This window comes from Anopheles marshallii, chromosome 2 (assembly GCF_943734725.1).
Source record: "Anopheles marshallii chromosome 2, idAnoMarsDA_429_01, whole genome shotgun sequence".
Classification (NCBI taxonomy): Eukaryota; Metazoa; Arthropoda; class Insecta; order Diptera; family Culicidae; genus Anopheles; species Anopheles marshallii.
In genome coordinates, this window is record NC_071326.1 from 86710110 (window position 1) to 86727195 (window position 17086).

Consider the following 17086-nt stretch of genomic DNA (forward strand, 5'->3'; position numbering starts at 1 on the left):
CTGCTAAGAGACACTGCGACCCACGCCATAAATAAGTTCCAACGATCTTGTGCGGGGTGAGCGAGGGTCAAAGAAAAGACACCATTCTTATCACAAACGAATGCGATGCCTTGTTTGACCTGAGCGAACGCAAGGACGTGCGTGAGTCGGTGCGTTTGGCGTTCTTCGTATTTGAAGTATTTGAGTATGTAACCGAGCGTGAGAAGGTGCGTGCATTTCGTTCGGGCGATCTCGCCCCTCACTCACAGCTTCTCTCCGCTCATATTGAGCATATTATAGTAGTTGTGATCGGGAAACCGCTCCAGCTCGATGTAGTCCGTCTCGGTTTGGAGCAATCGGTCGAGCATGTCGACCACCTCCGGGAAACCGGGCCGCTCGTTTGGATCGTGCGCCCAGCAGTAGAACATGATGTTGTACAGCTCGCGGCGGCAGTGTTCCGGCTTCTCGAGCCGGTATCCATCGCGCACCTTGCGCATCACGTCCGCCGCCGCTATTCCCGGATAGGGCGTGGACCCTAGCGTGACGATCTCCCACATCAAGATGCCGAAGCTCCAGATGTCGGACTTGACGGTGAAGATATTGTCGTACAGCGACTCCGTAGCCATCCAGCGGATAGGTAACCGACCTTCGCTCTTCCTTTCGTACACCTTCGATGTGACAATATCTCGTGCAAAGCCAAAGTCAGCCACCTTGCACGTATGATCCTCGGTAATGAGAATGTTCCGGGCAGCCAGATCACGGTGTATGATCTACGGGAGATGAAAAGAAAAGAAGAATAGTCATCAAGAGACCTCAACAGAGCGGGTTTCTACGAGGCGTTTACTTACCCCACGTGAGGTGAGGAAGTCCATGCCTCGTGCCACTTGGTACATGAACGATGTGAGATCGCCGGACGTAAGGATCTTTGATTTGCCGTGAGTATTTCCGTAATGTCTGAAAAAGGAGAGCGTACAACAGTGTGAATTACAATGTCCTGTACAAAAGCTGGCCGTTGCAGTCGCGTACTTCTCTACACGCGAGTTCCTCAGGAACGTTTGCAGCTTGCCCATGTTAACGTATTCCAGTATGACGAAGATTGGATCCTTCTCCGTACAGCAGCCAAGAAGCCGGACCACGTTAATGTGTGGTTCGAGTGATTTCAACACCTGCAGCTCGGACAGCAGATCGCTTCGTTCCGCCTCGCTAGCGTTCTCCTTCAGCGTCTTCACCGCGGTCACCGACACACCTTCGTGACCATCGATATCGGTCGCTTCACAGCGCCAAACCTGCCCGAATGCACCCTCCCCCAGTATGTTGAACACCTTCAGCCGGTGGCGCGGAAACTCCCACCGGTCCTTCGCGATCGAACCGTTCGATTCCTCCGACAGCTGGGAGGTGGCCTGCAGATGCCCATTGGCGTCCCGCTCCCACGGTGAGGTATACCGGTTGCTGAACGCCATCGGTCCAGTCCAGTGGCTCAACCCAATCGAATTACGGCTATCCTCGGCGGTGGAGGTGATGTTACTACTGACGTTGCTTTGGTTTGACTTTTTGGCTTTATCAATTTTGTTCTTCTTTTTAAGCGTTTTGCTGAGCGCGCACAGATACTTGCGGAAGAAGCAGATCGCGATCAGCCCGGCGGTGACGAAAATGATCGCTACGGATATGATCACCGGGAGCAGTATTTTCACGGTGTTTGTTTCCTCGTGTGGATGCGCGTGCACCGGAACCGTCGCAGCGGTCACTGTCGGTGTAGGCGCTGCTGTTGTGCTGCTGGTGCCCGTAGGCACGGTAATCGTTGGATACCCGGCAGTAGTGTTGTTCCGAATGGGCGACAATACTGTTCCGCTCGAAGCGTTGTTAGTGTCACCGGGATGCGTTGGCGGTGACGATTCGAGCGACCCGTTCGCTACACCGATCGGCCGATCTGGATAGGTTTTGGTCTGCTTGGTAGGCACGGGTGTCACGACACCAGCTGCATCTTCACTATCGGTCGGCGGTTTCCTGGTGAACTGTGGCGGCAGTGGCGGTAGTGGGAGCTGAGGCCGCGAACTAATCCCAGGCAGATTGATACCCGCGGGTAATATTTGTCGAATGTTATCGATGCTGGGCGTAAACTGGGACGGGTGCGATTTGTACACACCCGTCGCATTTTTGCTAAGAATGTTAACGTAAATCTCGTTCTTCGACGTGACGCTTCCATCGCTGACGGTGACGTAGACGAAAAAGTTCTGCCCGGCTCGCCCTTCAACGCTGCTGTTCAGGTACACGTACCCAGTGTTTGGGTCGATCGCGAACGGTTGCTCCTGACCGGCGACCAGCGCATCCAGTCCAAACTCGAGCTTATCGTCGTCGTTGTCCTCCGCGTTCACGCGCGTTATCAGCGTGCCAACGGTCGTGTTTTCCGGTATCCGCCAGTGCCGATCGACCACAATGACCGGCGGTGTGTTGAGTTCTTGTGCATCTGCAAGAGCAGAACATGGGAAACGAAATGAATAATTCTGCAAATGCCACGCTGCAACCTCTTGGGGCATAAAGATATCAGATAATGAAGCTACCACGTTGCTTACCGAACAAGTATGAACGTCATTGCCTGGCTGATGAATAAATCTACAGCCAAGGTCTTGTGGGTAAGGACTGGGCGATTGACAGATAACCTCCCCAGTGAATAAAGTGTTCCCCCGTATCAACAGCAACCGCACACACCAAGAACAAGCTCGAGATGTTGAATAATTTTCAATTTTCAACTTCCTATCACTCAATATACGTCCGAAGGACGTTCGATTGGATGCTGCTCGTGCCACCGGTGGGTGGGTACGACCAAACGACCCGCCATAACAATCGGCAAGTGTCAGGGCCATGGAATGAGCTGAAAATTATAGCTTACCCAGTGCTTCCGATGAGGTAGCACCATGCCATGTCGCGTTCATTCCAGTGCGAATGCGAGGATGATCGCTCCACCGCGAGCGGTTAATGAACATGAAGGCCTCCAACACCACCGTGCCCCGGTGGTCCAAGCTGACTGACAAGGAGCGTTCCGTGCGGTTGAAGGACTCGGACATAAACAAAATATTTTGTTGTCTGCCGATCGACGTCTACGTCCGACCGCATTCAGACGGTATCGCGGTTATCCGGTGCGAAAACCGGTTGGACCGGCTTTCAGTGTGTGGTGCTTGGTGCGCACCAGGGAAGACCACTTTCATTTTAGCTGAACGTGCACCGAACGAAGCATCTGGGCAACGGTCGCCACTCGCTTTCTATCCGCCGCGTTGTATCTCGCTGGCCGTATGCCGTACATCGGCTCATGCTGCGATAGCGATCACCTTTGCGATCAATCTTCCAGCCCTGCATCAGCGGTGGTCGGATTGTTTCGCTTACTAACTACAACTAAATGTTACCTCTGGGTAAAGATGATCTTACCTGCACCGGGATACTGTAGCACGATCGTCATCCATGCAAACACCATCCAACAATGGCGAACGTAGATCGGACCGGTTGACGTCATGCGTTTGTTGGCGCCTTTTGACGCCATCATTCTGAAGCTCTCCGATGCTGCTCCAGTAGGAACACCTTGTCCTGATGGTTCCCGGCTAGTGTCAGTCACGCAGTCATTTAGCGGTGTGCGTGATGAAATATTCTCTCCCTAAGTCTGCCACGCACGGCGACCGTTTCGATCGAGTTCGAATCGTCGCCGGTTTTTTTTTTTACCGTCACTGTTTCTTCCTTTTTCTTCTCTCTCACTGGCACTTTCACGCCTCCCGAAAAAAAGGGCAGAGGAAAGGAACTAGGAATGGCGCGCGCGTTTGTGTGTGTGTGTGTATATGTTCGGTTGGTTCCGTTCGTTCCTTGTTCGCACATTCACGCTTTACGTAACTATCTCGAAACTTGTCACAGCGCCGATTATTTTCTGCCGTCCGGTTTCACTTTCGGTTACATAGTCGTTGGTCGAACCTGGCGACATTTTCGCACAAAAACCTTTGGCGAGGTTTTTGGCATTGAAGCGCCCACACAACCACGCAGCGTTTATATACCGATTGCGTATATCAAATTCACACGTCTGAGCCGATCGGTTTTGCGCATCACTTACATCACTTTAACTCATCTTCGATAGTGTCACATTTTGTCACAATTGTCGGCGTGAAAATGATGGTTGACCGTCTGTTGCTTGTTGGTGTACTAAAGAAAAAGAGAGAACAGCGTAAGAAGCCGACGAACTTACAACTTTGTTGCTAAACTGACGTGCTTTGGTACTCCACATACAAATAGAAAGGAAGATTTTGAAGAGACCTATATAATCAACGATATTTTTGACAGTCAAAAAAAAAATCACTCTATCTTCTTGGCGTAACGACCTTTTACGAGGTCTTGCCTGTCCATTTCTGGCTTACTATACTTAATTTTACCACGTAGCCCGATAGTCAATCCTTGCTACGGGGGATTGGTCCGGATGGGATTTTGGACCGGTCCTATCGTGTGAAGACCGGCGCCGCTACCAATACACCATCAGCCGCCCCTGAATCTTGAATTAATTAGAAGAAATCTCTCTATATCCACCGTCTATATCTAATCTTATAAGTTTAACATTTAAGATCTGGACGTTGATTGAAAGATGGAAAATGCACAGAAGGATCTTTGGCCCCGTGGAAGGACAGAAGCCGCTACAATGACAAGCTCTATGAGCTGTACGGCGAACTTACTGCTGTACAGCGGATTAGACTGGCCAGACTCAGATGGGTTGGTCACGTCATGAGAATGACACTAGCCCTTGCCCTTTTTTTAAGATGGAGGGATGGCGTTGATGTCTCCACCAGAAAGCCAGAATAATGCATTGGTAGGCGAAGGCGCTCGACTGTGAGCGGTTTAGAGGACTCCTGTAGCAGTCCAAGAGCGAAGGATTAGTAAGTTACGCTTTTTGGCAAAAATCGACGAGTTTGTGGTATTATGGGATTGACAATGGGAGATTCAGTTCATAACGCCTTTCAAGAGCTTCAAGACTATCACAATGTCAGAAGCGTAATCAATGGCGGCGTGATATTCGATCACAGGAGGCCTCGAGCTTGCAAGTGTACAAATGAAAAAAATCTTCAAATAATCCAAGCATTTTACAGGGACCCTGTTTGTTTCCTTGCTCATAGGAAAAAGTCCGCTTGGATCTTCCAGAAGTGTTGATCCACCGGCAGGCTGATGCTGGGAGTTAAGCATTAATTGGTTCACAAGAAAACTACTCCTAACCTACTTCTACGTGATGAATGATCGTAAGCTAGTTGACCTGCGGCCTTTCCGCAATAGAGTGAACTGACGGAATATGAACCATCAATCAAATCAAATTCATTAAAACAGACTAGTAAGATCTTCTTTATGGGCCTCCAGCATAAAAAAAACGCTGTTCCCTTGCCTGATTAGCACACGTCCGATAGTTCAAAATTTTCTTTTACCGTTTTACGCATCGTACGAACGTTTTCGAAAGTAAATCAAATGATAAGTCTCGCGTAAACCGATTATGTTCCGAACGTTCGAACCAATCACCACTGCCGTGTGGCAAAGTGCGGATTCCTTTCTTCCAAAATCGTTCCACCAATAGGTGTGTTTATGCTTTCACGGACACTCCGTTGTGCACTGATTCCGCTTTTCACTCCGTTTCCCGGCCGGTACAGTTTCTTTTCGTTCGTTCGTTTGCTAATTGAAAATCTATATTTTCTTCATGCACATGTATACCCACCGGAAGAAAAGAGGCCAGCAATGAAAGAGATGTAGCAGTAATGCACTGTTAAATGTGAGGAGCGGTTTTGTTCGCTGCCAAAGCGATATTTAAAACCAAAACTAAGCGAACAATGGAAAACAATTCAATTGCTGGAGACGTGTCGATGGTTACCAGCTTCGCAAAAAAAAAAAAATAAAGCCGTCCATCCCCAAATGGCAACAGCGGTCAGGGAGTTTTCTCTTTCACTGACCCTGAGGCGATGAGGTCCTTGTGCATATCCCACACCTTTCCAATCATCTCTCCATCCCACATGCTGCCAAATGGCCATTCGGTGTGATACGTTGCTTGTTTTCTTGTTTCCTTTTTGGCGATGATTTTCCTTCATCCGTTTGTTCACGCTCACTTCCCTCCTTTGAGCCGATTTCTTCAAAGGAAAAACGACCCCAACCGTAGGGGATGCAGAGCGACGGATAATAAAAGCCCCGGTGAAAGACCGATCTGTCTGGGGCGCAAAATTTGCTTGCCACGCGAGTCGATGAAAGGTGCATCCGAGTTGGGTTTTGGGGTGTAGGGCGGGTGGGAAAAGCAGTAATGGGAAGACGCAGTTGCACATTCCACTCGCATAAAACCCCTTCCTTTTGTTTTCACGATGCCGAGTTCCGTCACCAACAAACACAACATTTCACCGTTACCGATTTCTCTTTTTTCCTTCTTCACTTTACCGCTGCTTTTTTGTTATGTTTTGTTTTTTCTGCCATTTCCTTTCTTTAGTACACCTCTCTCGGTTGCACACTCTCTACTAGCATGGCGTTTGTTTTCTTCTCCCGCTTGGGACTTTTACGACCATCTTTTTTTTTCTTCTGCTTCTTTCACTCACACGCGATCCATTCGCGATCACTCAGACGCAACTTTCCTATTCCGCAACATGGATTTCTTTCTTTCGCGCTGTCACTTCCGTAGCGTGAGTGTGTGTGAGTGTGTGTGAGTGTTGTTTTTATATTGCTAAAATTTACAATCCCATCACGATGGCCGTGACGTCGAGCGTTATAGAGATCGATCGATTTTCACAATGATTTGCACCCTTAATGATTTTTTGTTGTTGTCGAATTTTCACACCACATTTTCCCGTTTGCCTTTTCATCTTCAATTTGGGAAAATGATGCTTTCGATGGGAAATTATCTTCCACCTTTTATGCACTGCATATCAGAACAAATCACTAGAGCAAGCTCCACATTGAACGGCTCTCACTATTGTTTTGCGCAGCTAGATAGAAGCTGATGATAAGATCTACGCCTCGCTTCCCATTCCCAATCACACACATTCACTCAGCACCCCAACCAACGTTCTTAACATCTCACATCCACCCTTTGCACGTGCCCAACACTAACCACCGTGGGCTGGGTGCGTAATAGAGCTAACCACGTTTAACGAAACGCACCTGACACTCGACGAGAGGAGGGGGGGAGGTTGCTATTCCGTATGGTATGGGGTGTCGCATGCGGGTAAGCAAAAAACGAAAGACAAAAAAGCCACGAACCCGGTTGAAAACGGCGTAGCCCGTCGCGGGAAGCTGCCAACTTGGAAATGAAACCGTGCTGTGTAGTTGCGTGCGCTGCGCGATCGAGAAGCGATCGCGACGATCGCCACATTACAGCGGTGTGTGTGTGCAATCAACCCTTATATTTTCGTAGCTCTCTCGGTCTCTCTCGCTGGGGAGTGTGAGAATATGCGTAGGGTGGGATGTTTTCGGTCTATAGGTTACAATTTACTAACTTGTATTTATTTCGAGAGTGACTGTGTATTTTATATCAACTTCAACTAATTTAAAAGCTAGTAAACGATCGTGTAAATTGTAATTTCACTCATTCTGCTCGCTTCCTACACTGATTCTCCCGTCGTTCGGCCTGCGGCAAACGAATGTAAACACTCGCTTACGCACACACACAAACAACACTTTTGCTCCCACAGTGGGTAGTACACACACACACTACAGCATCCCCTTACAGCTTACTACCCTCGAAGCGAATATTGGTGAACAGAAACGGGAGAAAAAAAAGCGCGTATGTTGCTGTCTTCCCGGTCGAACAAATCGAAAGTTGAAAGGCTCCAAACATCCGAGAACAGCTTCTCCGCATGCTGGCCGCCCCATCTCTCCCAGCCGGGCGGATGGGGATAAGATCAGTGGCATTCATCTCAGCTGGTCACATGCACCGTCCCGCGGGGTCAGTTGCTTTTGCTTTCGTTTTTATTTCCTCCGCGCTAAACAACCGACGATGATCCCGGTTCGATTGGGCAACTCCCGCGTATGGCTACGAACATTCAGTTCCACGAGATACGGTGGCTTTCATAATAGCAACCGCGTTTTTGGTGTGGCGGAATGATTCATCTGCCGTGGTATTATTTGCATGGAGTGATGAAATGCTATGCCTTCGTAAATCACTTCAGTTGAAATCGTAAATCACAGTTTTGTTAATTACATTGATCAATATTATTATATTATTTTTATTATTATTAAATTATTTTTTAGCAATTAATTGACAAATCTTTAGCCCTACCCCAGTTTATTAAATCCATTGAACTGAAGTATTAATTAATTCTCTACATACCGGATACAAATCCGGCTTACGTTCAAAAACCTGATGTCTCACCCCGAATTTACCCCTCGACACGCTACATTCCCGCCCGGTTCCCGCCCTACACGCTCGTTGATGTTTTTTGTTTTGATGGGCACAGCTTTGCTGTAGGCCGCCCTGTGAGCCCAAAATGATCTCCAGTCATCTCAGCGAACGGAACGTTCAGAACCAATCAGCTCTCAAGGTCGTCCGGGATGTGCTGCAGGAAAACCGATTTGAATCTGGCCTGAACCGTGTTGGAAACAGCTTACCGAAGCGTACGCGTGTGTGTGCGTTGGCACAGGCTCCCCAAACGCAAGAAGGAAAGGGAAGATTGGTCGGTTCGCGAACCGACGGCCATCCGGTAACGGTGTGTGCGTTCCGAGTAAAATAATAATAACAACATAAAGCAGCCCGGTTTGCCTGCAAGCGTTTGCTCTACGTGGGATTTCCAAAACCATGTTCCATTGAAGGGGGAATGTGCCGTGGTTGTGGCTCATTGTTGTGCATCGCCGCACGCCAATCCATCGTGGCGATGTGTGACGGTACACTAGCAGCGAGACACGCACACGACCGATTTGGCTTTTGGTTTAGTTTCCACGGGTGAACTCGTACCTCCGTGACCTCCGGGGTTTAGCGCACACGAACGGATGGAGTAATGACAATGAGAAACAAAACGTACCACACAAACACCTGCAACAGTATGATAATGTAAAGCCAATAAAATCTTCTACCGTTAATAGAATTTCATTTGCTCACTGTCGGTGAATGTACTTCTGCAAGTTTTTCCATCCCCTGTTTTCTTTTGGGGGTGGAGAAATTAACACGTCGCAAGGTAGACTGTTACCGTTCTTTTAGCGGAACCGTAATGGCTCTTACTAGAGCTACTAGCTTTAAGATCAATGTCTCGTTGGGGTTTGGTTTCCCGGTGTGCGAAATCTCCATTAGTTGGTTCACTATCTTCAAATTAGCATTGGAGTAGTTGTGAAAATCAGCACATCCCATTATAGAATAATAGTGCCTTTTTGTGTTACAGGAGTCGTTTTATGTGTTAAAAACAAAGCAAACAATTTATAGTTTCAGTTTATATATTTCACCTATATTTAGTAAAGGTATCGAAGAATAGTGTAGATCACTGTGTCATATCGATTGTTCATGCTTTAAGAACCTTTACAGCTCGCATAATTCTAAGCTAAGCAATAGTTTATTTCTTGTATTATTTTATATTACAGTCCAGTCCAATTAGAGCAAGCATGAACGCTTTTATATTCGTGTGTGACATCGTGAATTCGCTATTGTGTTTTTTCGGTGTTAAAGTCGAAACATTGAAGCAACCATCAGAGGACCAATTGTTAATATGCTCATGATGTTGGTTACTATTTCATCGTTAAGAATTAAGAAATTAAGAATAAGAAGAAAAGTTAAGTTAATTTTAAACAATTGGCTAATAAATGTTTTGCAATGTGAAAGAATTACTCTAACAAACTGATTAAATTAAACACATATTATATGCACATTGAACATTGGAATTGGCATTGGAACGGATTGGAATGGATTATCTTACTTTTCATGAAAATTTAACAGTTTGAACTTTTTATAATAAGGTTGACTGCATTAAAAAAAATTATCTTCATACACAATTTACATTTCCTTGTTTGTTATATGTTTCTAAGTTTGAGTTTTTGTCTTAAACGGTTACCCTTTTACTAATGTCTGCCAGAGGAAGAAGTTCATTGTTTCACGTACACGTCTGTTACTTCCCTTTTCCGGTATTGTATGAGCTTTTTTTATTTTATTTGGAAAGTAGGTCCGTTGCCGTCGCCAACCATCGCCGGGGAATGAATTAATGCGAAGAGACAATGCTTCGATTGCGTGTATGTGCTTCAAGTGTTTTATTAACCATCTTAAATGGATTGAAAAATACTTATCTACTTATAAGAAACAGATTTAACACTAGTGCTATGACACTAATCATCTCTCCTATCCGATGTTAGTTAACCGTACTTTCACTTTCGTATGTCATATTATAATTCGGATCTATATTCACTTGTACCAAATGCGGCTGCACAAAACTAAGAAGATAAGCGTAAAGGAATTTCACATTATGCAACCCATACCGACTGGCGAAGGCGTCAAGCCGGTATTAATGTGGTTAATTTTTATGCAAAAAAGTCCCAATTTCTCCCGACGTCACAATGACGTCAGTCGGGGTACCACCACGATGTCCGTCAGCACGACATATTACGCCGCGGAGAGAAAACGACAAAGCGAAGACGAAACAGCAAGAAACTGTGTGTGTGTTTGTGTGTGGTGTGGAAATGGTTTGGCTCAGATTTTAAACCCAAGCGCCACACGATTACATAAACTGCAACAGCCCTACCGTTGCAACCCGGACGCCCGGTGTGGAGGATGTTTTAATGGATGAACTTTACCTACCGGCCAAGGTGGCTTGGTAGATCCGGGTAGATCGGTTTCGCTGGTGCGCTGGGTTTATTTTAAGACGCTCTCCTTCGTGTGCAAATAGCACACGGAGGGAGCTCTATTTCATAATGTTTCTCGATGTATAACGGAACTGGGTTTGCATTGTAGTTCCACGCGAGGGCAGCTGATTTATTGGTGGAGGTCTTGCGCTTATTAGATCTGTAAGGTGTAACACTTTACACGCATGCAGTAAACGATCACGCGAGTGAAGTTGTCAAGCATGAGGAACTAAAATAAATAATCCTTGGGATCATTTTTGTTGAGATTCCAATTCAAACAAATTCACTTCAATTGTGTTAATTTTATGAATGTAGAATTTTCCTCAGAAATTTTTCATAACTGACGAAGCAATTTATGGAACATAACGCCCATTCACGACAAAACTCTTGATTCCTTTCCTATTATGTATGATAATATCTTAACTCAAATAATTTTTATATTATATTTGTTAAAATGTAAATGACTCATGTGTTAAATGAATTATTCTTTCAACCGTCGCAATTTCCAATTTCGCAATCAAATTTCCCGTGGGACAGGCACCCTGTACCAACGAATGAATTAAACGCTCAAAGGTATGCAATATTGGTACACGTTTCCTTTCCACCAATTCACCATTCCTATATTCACCACGATGCTGTTTTACCGCGTCACATTTCCAACTGGCCGTAAAAAGGCATGAAAATTCCTTCACGCTCAACAAACGGGCCCATTTTCCAGTCTCATTTCCACCCGTGTTTTGTTTTTTCATGTGTACCGCTTTTTTTCACTCTCTCTCCTAATGTTTGCTGCCCATTTTCACCATCACGGCCGCACGGTGCAGTAGGGCAGAGTGTTGGGCTGCAACATTACCGTAATTCGACGCTGAAGCACACATTTGCATGCGTTTGCCGCTTGGTGCTCGCAGCGATCGAGTTGTCGATCGGTCGATCGGATCGGTGGGTTAGGATGGATGCTTCCGCGTGTGCACGTTACGATTCATCCCTAATCGGTTCGATACGGGCACGCTTATGTGTGCGAGAACGGGTAGCACGGTTTGCAACATGGCACCATGGAAATCGAGCGCATAGATTTGGATTCGTTTCGGGGCGGGTTTTGGCGGGTGGTTAGAGTTGTACCTTTTTTTTTGTTACTCTCTCGAAGTTAAAGTTATACGATCCAACATTGCACAATACCCGCAGTGGGCTGGGCCATTTGGCCGTTTTGTTTGTAATTACGCAAACGTGCGACGCATGGTTTGTTCTGGGATTTGATAACCTTCCAACAAAAGGGATGGATAACCGTATGCCCAACGAAGGAAAGGTGATGTGATTGAATGTTATGGAGGCGTTGTTTTCCTGTTTGAACGTTGTGAAGTTACATTACACGAGGTTCGAAACGGCAAACACAACGTGCAACTGGTTGCATTAAAAAAAAACCTTCTTTAAAAAGGTTCGTCGCTTTACGGCGCAGTGAAGTCGTTTGTTTTATTTGATAAATTAATTCAATGCAGACTCAGGTGCGTGATTATCGCAAATGTGATAAAAATGAGCCCAATTCGGAGCCCTTTTTTGGTACTCTTTACAAGATCATATCATGCAACTGCACCAGTTAAATGTTCTTCTTAAAATACCCTCGAGACATTTTATCCTGAAGATGCAATCAACGGGTTTCGAAACGTTGCACTCTACAAGAAGCGAGATTACCGATAACCAGACCTGACCGATCCGCGTTTTTCACGGATGGAACCCAACACGTGCTCGGGGAGGATGTGTGAAGGAAATTTAATTAAATATAATTGAATCTCGCTGTGTTCGCTCCCAGCGAGCGACCAGGGCAATGATCGATGCCACCGAATCGAACAAACTAACAGCAAGGAGCGTGAAGTGGGCAGCTAAAACATAGCGCATAAAAAAGGGAGCAAAATGCAAATGCATTCTTTGGGATGCGTGTCGTCGGGACCCTCGCCCCGTGCGTGCCTAATGTTCGCAAGGAGCAGAATCCGTCACGAACACCCGGGAGGTCTGGTTCGTAGTGGAACCGAAGCGTTCAAAATACCGAATCGCCACCGTACTCCTCCCATCGATCGTGAGTAATCACTTTCGAACGCAATTTATTATTGTTATTATCGAAACTGTTAACATGCTGTTTATCGCGTTTTCACCGAACGCATCCCAAAAGACCGGTTCAGTGTGGCGCGTTCGTGTATGTGTGTTTTTGTTCCTCCATTTTTGCATCTTCCTTGCTGGTGACAATGATTTTATTTTTGCCTGTTTTGAGAGGTCCCTGACCTGGGTGGCGTTCCCAATTTCCCGCTTCCATACCGAAACAGGGTGTTTTGCGAACGATAAACAATTCACAAACTTCACCCAAAAACCCACCATTGGACCCGCCCACCAGCAGCCTCCATCATGATGTCTTTATTTTTGGATCGCGCGGGAAAATTACATAAATACTCCCGGACGGTAAACGGTTGTGCGTGCGGGAATGCAGACATGAGGTGGAACACGAAACAAAAACAAAAAAAAAAAAACAAGGTGTACTTCTGGTGCCGTTGTCCTGCCGTTCTGGAATCGCTTTTTAAATGGTTGTAACGACCGCAGCGTGAAAATAATACGCCCGTAGTAGTACGGCACCCTGTAGTATAAGGGGTCATTTGACTTTGAAGTGCACTTTTTAACCCACGGCTCAAGTAGCCGAGACCGGACTATAAATCATTCCACATCTTAGGCGTTTTGCTGTTTTTTTTTATTATTATTTTACACCGGAGTGAAAATGCCCATCGGTACTGATTATTTTGAAATCAAGCGTAATTGTTTGTGAGTGCGTGCTAGTTATTACGCGTATAAGCTAATTGTTCAATGAAGTGCGTGAAGCTCTGTTTAACTTCTGTGATTAAAAATAGCTCTAATTTTACTAAAAGGATGACGAACAAACGACTTAACACAGCAGGCTTAATAACTGTGGCAGCAACATTTATTTTAAATTAGTCATAGCAAATCATAGGAAACTTATTTGTGCATTTGCTTTACAATTTTAACCTTATTTCTACGCCTAAAACTATGCAATTTACAGTACAAAATTAGATTTTTGTTGAAGTTCAGCAACAAATGACTGCATTCATCACAAATATAATGCAAGTTTAAGTCTCTTGTCTATAGTAGGCACTGTTCGGACGGTTTCTTTCCTTCATGAACTTCCATCATTCTTGCGGCACATTGATGTGTCATCGTTTGCGTTCTCTAGCCGGCGAGAACCTTTCCAAGCAATTAGTCACCGATCAGCACGTAATTAGTCAAACGTTTCGCGATAAAGCAAGAACGCTTTATCCGAGTCGATTTCTCTATTCGACCCCGTTTGCAAAACCAATTTGCCTATCCCGCGCCGTCCGACTGCGCACGGCTGACGGAAAGAACTGTTCCAGGGTGGAGTTCAGTCTCATTGGAATCACAAATCAGGCATCTCGGATCCCGCACTGGTGAGAGCGAAAGGAGTGTTCAAGGAGTGTACGGGCCGAAAACAGAACACCTTCCAGACCGAAGCCAAGCCTGGAAGGGGCTGCTAGGAAAAAGGCTCACACGCCCGAGAGTGGAAAGAACGAAGATGCAACGACGACGACAACAGCATCGAGACGCGTTGCCGATTGCGTGGGACTAGCGTACATAATTATAAATTTATCTCTAATTGTAGTCTGGCAGTAGTGTGTGGCAGTAGCGTCTGCAAGCAGTTGTCTGTGATCGCATCCCTTCGTGCAAAACAAAACAACAACAACAAAAAGGCAGACCGGAAAGAAGAGACAAAAGTGCATCGATTGCATTTTACGCTTTTCGCTCGGTTTCGGTGAAGAGCATCTGTTTGGTTGTTTTTTTTTTTTGCACAAGAGAATGTTTAGATGAAGATGCTGCCGCTGAAGTGGCGGTTGTGGTGATGGTGGTGATGGTGGTACCGAAACGATAAAACATTCGCGTTCCTCTTATTAAACGTGTGATAAATGAAGCTGCCATTGCCTGCACGGGGAATGGAAGGATGCAAGGATGGGCTTTTCCGGTTTTTTTTCTTCGCTGCACGACAAAAATGCGACACTGAGTGAAGGAAGGATGTTTTATGCGCTCGTTAATGGGTGGATAAAAACAAATAAATTGAACGCTATAACTCATCTGGGTTGTACGTGTCCTCCGTTGCCGGGCCAGAGGTATGCACGGTATTGCGCTGTTTACCTTTCTTCATTACGTTACTCTTACTTTCCGTTCTGATCGTTTCGATTTTATGCTTGTGGTCTCATTAAAAGGAGTTACTTTACTATTAGCAATGCTAGATATTAAACCAATTATATTTGTATGTTAGAACTAAAGAAGAAACCTAGTTCGATCTCCAAACATTATCGAGCTAAGAACATTATGTTTATATTGAAGGTTTTTTTAATCATTATCCATTCCATTATTTTCCCCTACAGCGTGCATAAATAATAAGCTATTGTAGTTGGATTGAATAATGTCATAAATATTCATTCAAACCTTCCTTCTTCTCCACTCGCTTGCAAACGCTTGTTGTGATCGTGGTGATGTTTTTTTCTATAATAATTCGAATTTACCTCACGCAAACTCTTCATAAAATCACGGTCAAACTCGTGATATCACACGACCCAAAAGGACCACCGACCGCTAAGCCGACCTGTAATTAGATTTCAATTTTATTTCCCTCTTACACCGGGACGGTACGATCATAAATTGATTTTTTCCCACCATCGTCCTTAACTCGTTCCCTTGCTCCGATTGAAAATGTAATCTACAAGCGATAAATCATCTCGTCGCGTTCGGCCACGGTTTGGTTTTTGGCGAGCGCTCCACCGTCTGGAGAGGAAGCAGCAGGCTGAACCTCTCACATTCGATACGACGTTTCACGCTTCGGCACAAAGATCCTGCGGATCCTTATCCGATCGGCATCGGGCAACCGCTTCTGTGCGAAACCGGACGTACACATGTTTTTTCTGTGTTGTCGGTGCTTAGAACATAAATTAGAAGCACGATCTGGAGATTCGCTCTCGTCAGCCGAGCCAGAACGAAGGAATATCGGCCCCGGAATATTTCGCGATGAGCGCAAAGATTTGTGATAGAATCTTAATGAATTCCTGCGAGGTGGTTTCCCTGCCGTTCATCTCGTCTGTGTTTGCGCTATCGGCTCGAGGAGATGCTTTAGCGCTCGAAGTAGCTGCCTGTTTTCACGCCCTTCCTAGACCGGCTACCGAACGGCGGTCGGTCCCGATCGTGTCGATAAAAACGTTAGCCGTTGCTAGTCGCCAACTAGCAGCGCACGATAGGATCGTAACCATTCCGATCCGAAGGATGTGGAAGGAATGTGTTCCAACGACGAGATGGACATATCTAGCTGCACCAAACAACATCTTTTGCCCTGCCGGGCCTATCGGTGGTGATCAAATTATTTTTCAAGTTAGCCGCCTAAGTGATTTTAAATTTGTTCTACCATCCGTTTGTTTTATGTTAATTTTGCGCGAGCACGTTCCTAGTGACGGTTATTGATTGTAAGTATGCACAAACGAGAGAAGGACGCGATAATTGACGGAGATATGGAATGGGTGATAATATAGATTTCTTCCAGAGTTACAGTTGGAGTTGGGCGTCTCAAGTATCCGGTTAAGCGATATACCACATTATGTAAAATGTATTCAATATATTTAGTTCTCGCGATGATATTTATTTATTTATTTGGTGTAGATCAATTCGCAAAACAAATAATATTAAATTATTAATTATAAATTATTTAAATATGCTTAAGACAGGTCAGGAAGAACAAACTTCACCGCTTTCAACCGGAGAATGGACCTCACGAGGAGTTTGGCTGTCAAGGGCGTAAGACACCCTAGATCTTGACATAAGCCTTCACGTGGTGTCAATTATATCTTACCATCCTGTTCCAGATGGTAATCATTTACATTTATTCCCTTTTAACTTAGGGTGGAAATGAAGGTCATCAGGTAAATATCCTACTAAGTATCAGCATAAAAATTGCACTACTTGCAAGTTAAACTTGATACAACAGTAATGGTTCTTGCTCTAAATCGTTCAGTCACTCGATACTGATGTCTTATTCCACTTAAGCATAAATCATTTGCATCGGTAATGGTTGATAAAAGCACGAAGAGAGGAAACGCTGTGATTTATACCACACAATGCCTAAACTATCCTCCAACATCGGGACATTGTCCTTCGTGAGCCCCAACCTAACCATCACCAGTGCTGCATATTTGTCATCGACGAGTAATTCTCGACCAAAAGGCACTAGTCGGAACCGCCCAGCACTTTGGCTTTGCACCTCAAA

The 17086-nt window shown here is 45.4% G+C and overlaps 1 protein-coding gene across 1 annotated transcript; it reads right to left on the reverse strand.

Moving 5' to 3' along the window:
• Positions 1 to 242: 242 nt before the first annotated feature.
• Positions 243 to 3514, reverse strand: LOC128706702 (tyrosine kinase receptor Cad96Ca). The gene is made up of 4 exons (XM_053801643.1): positions 3400 to 3514; positions 1006 to 2443; positions 828 to 933; positions 243 to 749 (listed from the first exon to the last, which is right to left on the reverse strand). Exons 1-4 carry the CDS (start codon positions 3512 to 3514, stop codon positions 243 to 245), a joined length of 2166 nt encoding a protein of 721 aa, XP_053657618.1.
• Positions 3515 to 17086: the final 13572 nt, after the last annotated feature.

Bases quoted from the DNA above. Each gene is read 5' to 3' on its own strand.
- LOC128706702 (XM_053801643.1), bottom strand. From the start codon at position 3,514: ATGATGGCGTCAAAAGGCGCCAACAAACGCATGACGTCAACCGGTCCG. The intron at 2,444-3,399 runs GTAAGATCATCT...CTGCTCTTGCAG, and splicing joins GCTACAGTATCCCGGTGCAG to ATGCACAAGAACTCAACACA. The intron at 934-1,005 runs GTACGCGACTGC...CTCCTTTTTCAG, and splicing joins AGGAACTCGCGTGTAGAGAA to ACATTACGGAAATACTCACG.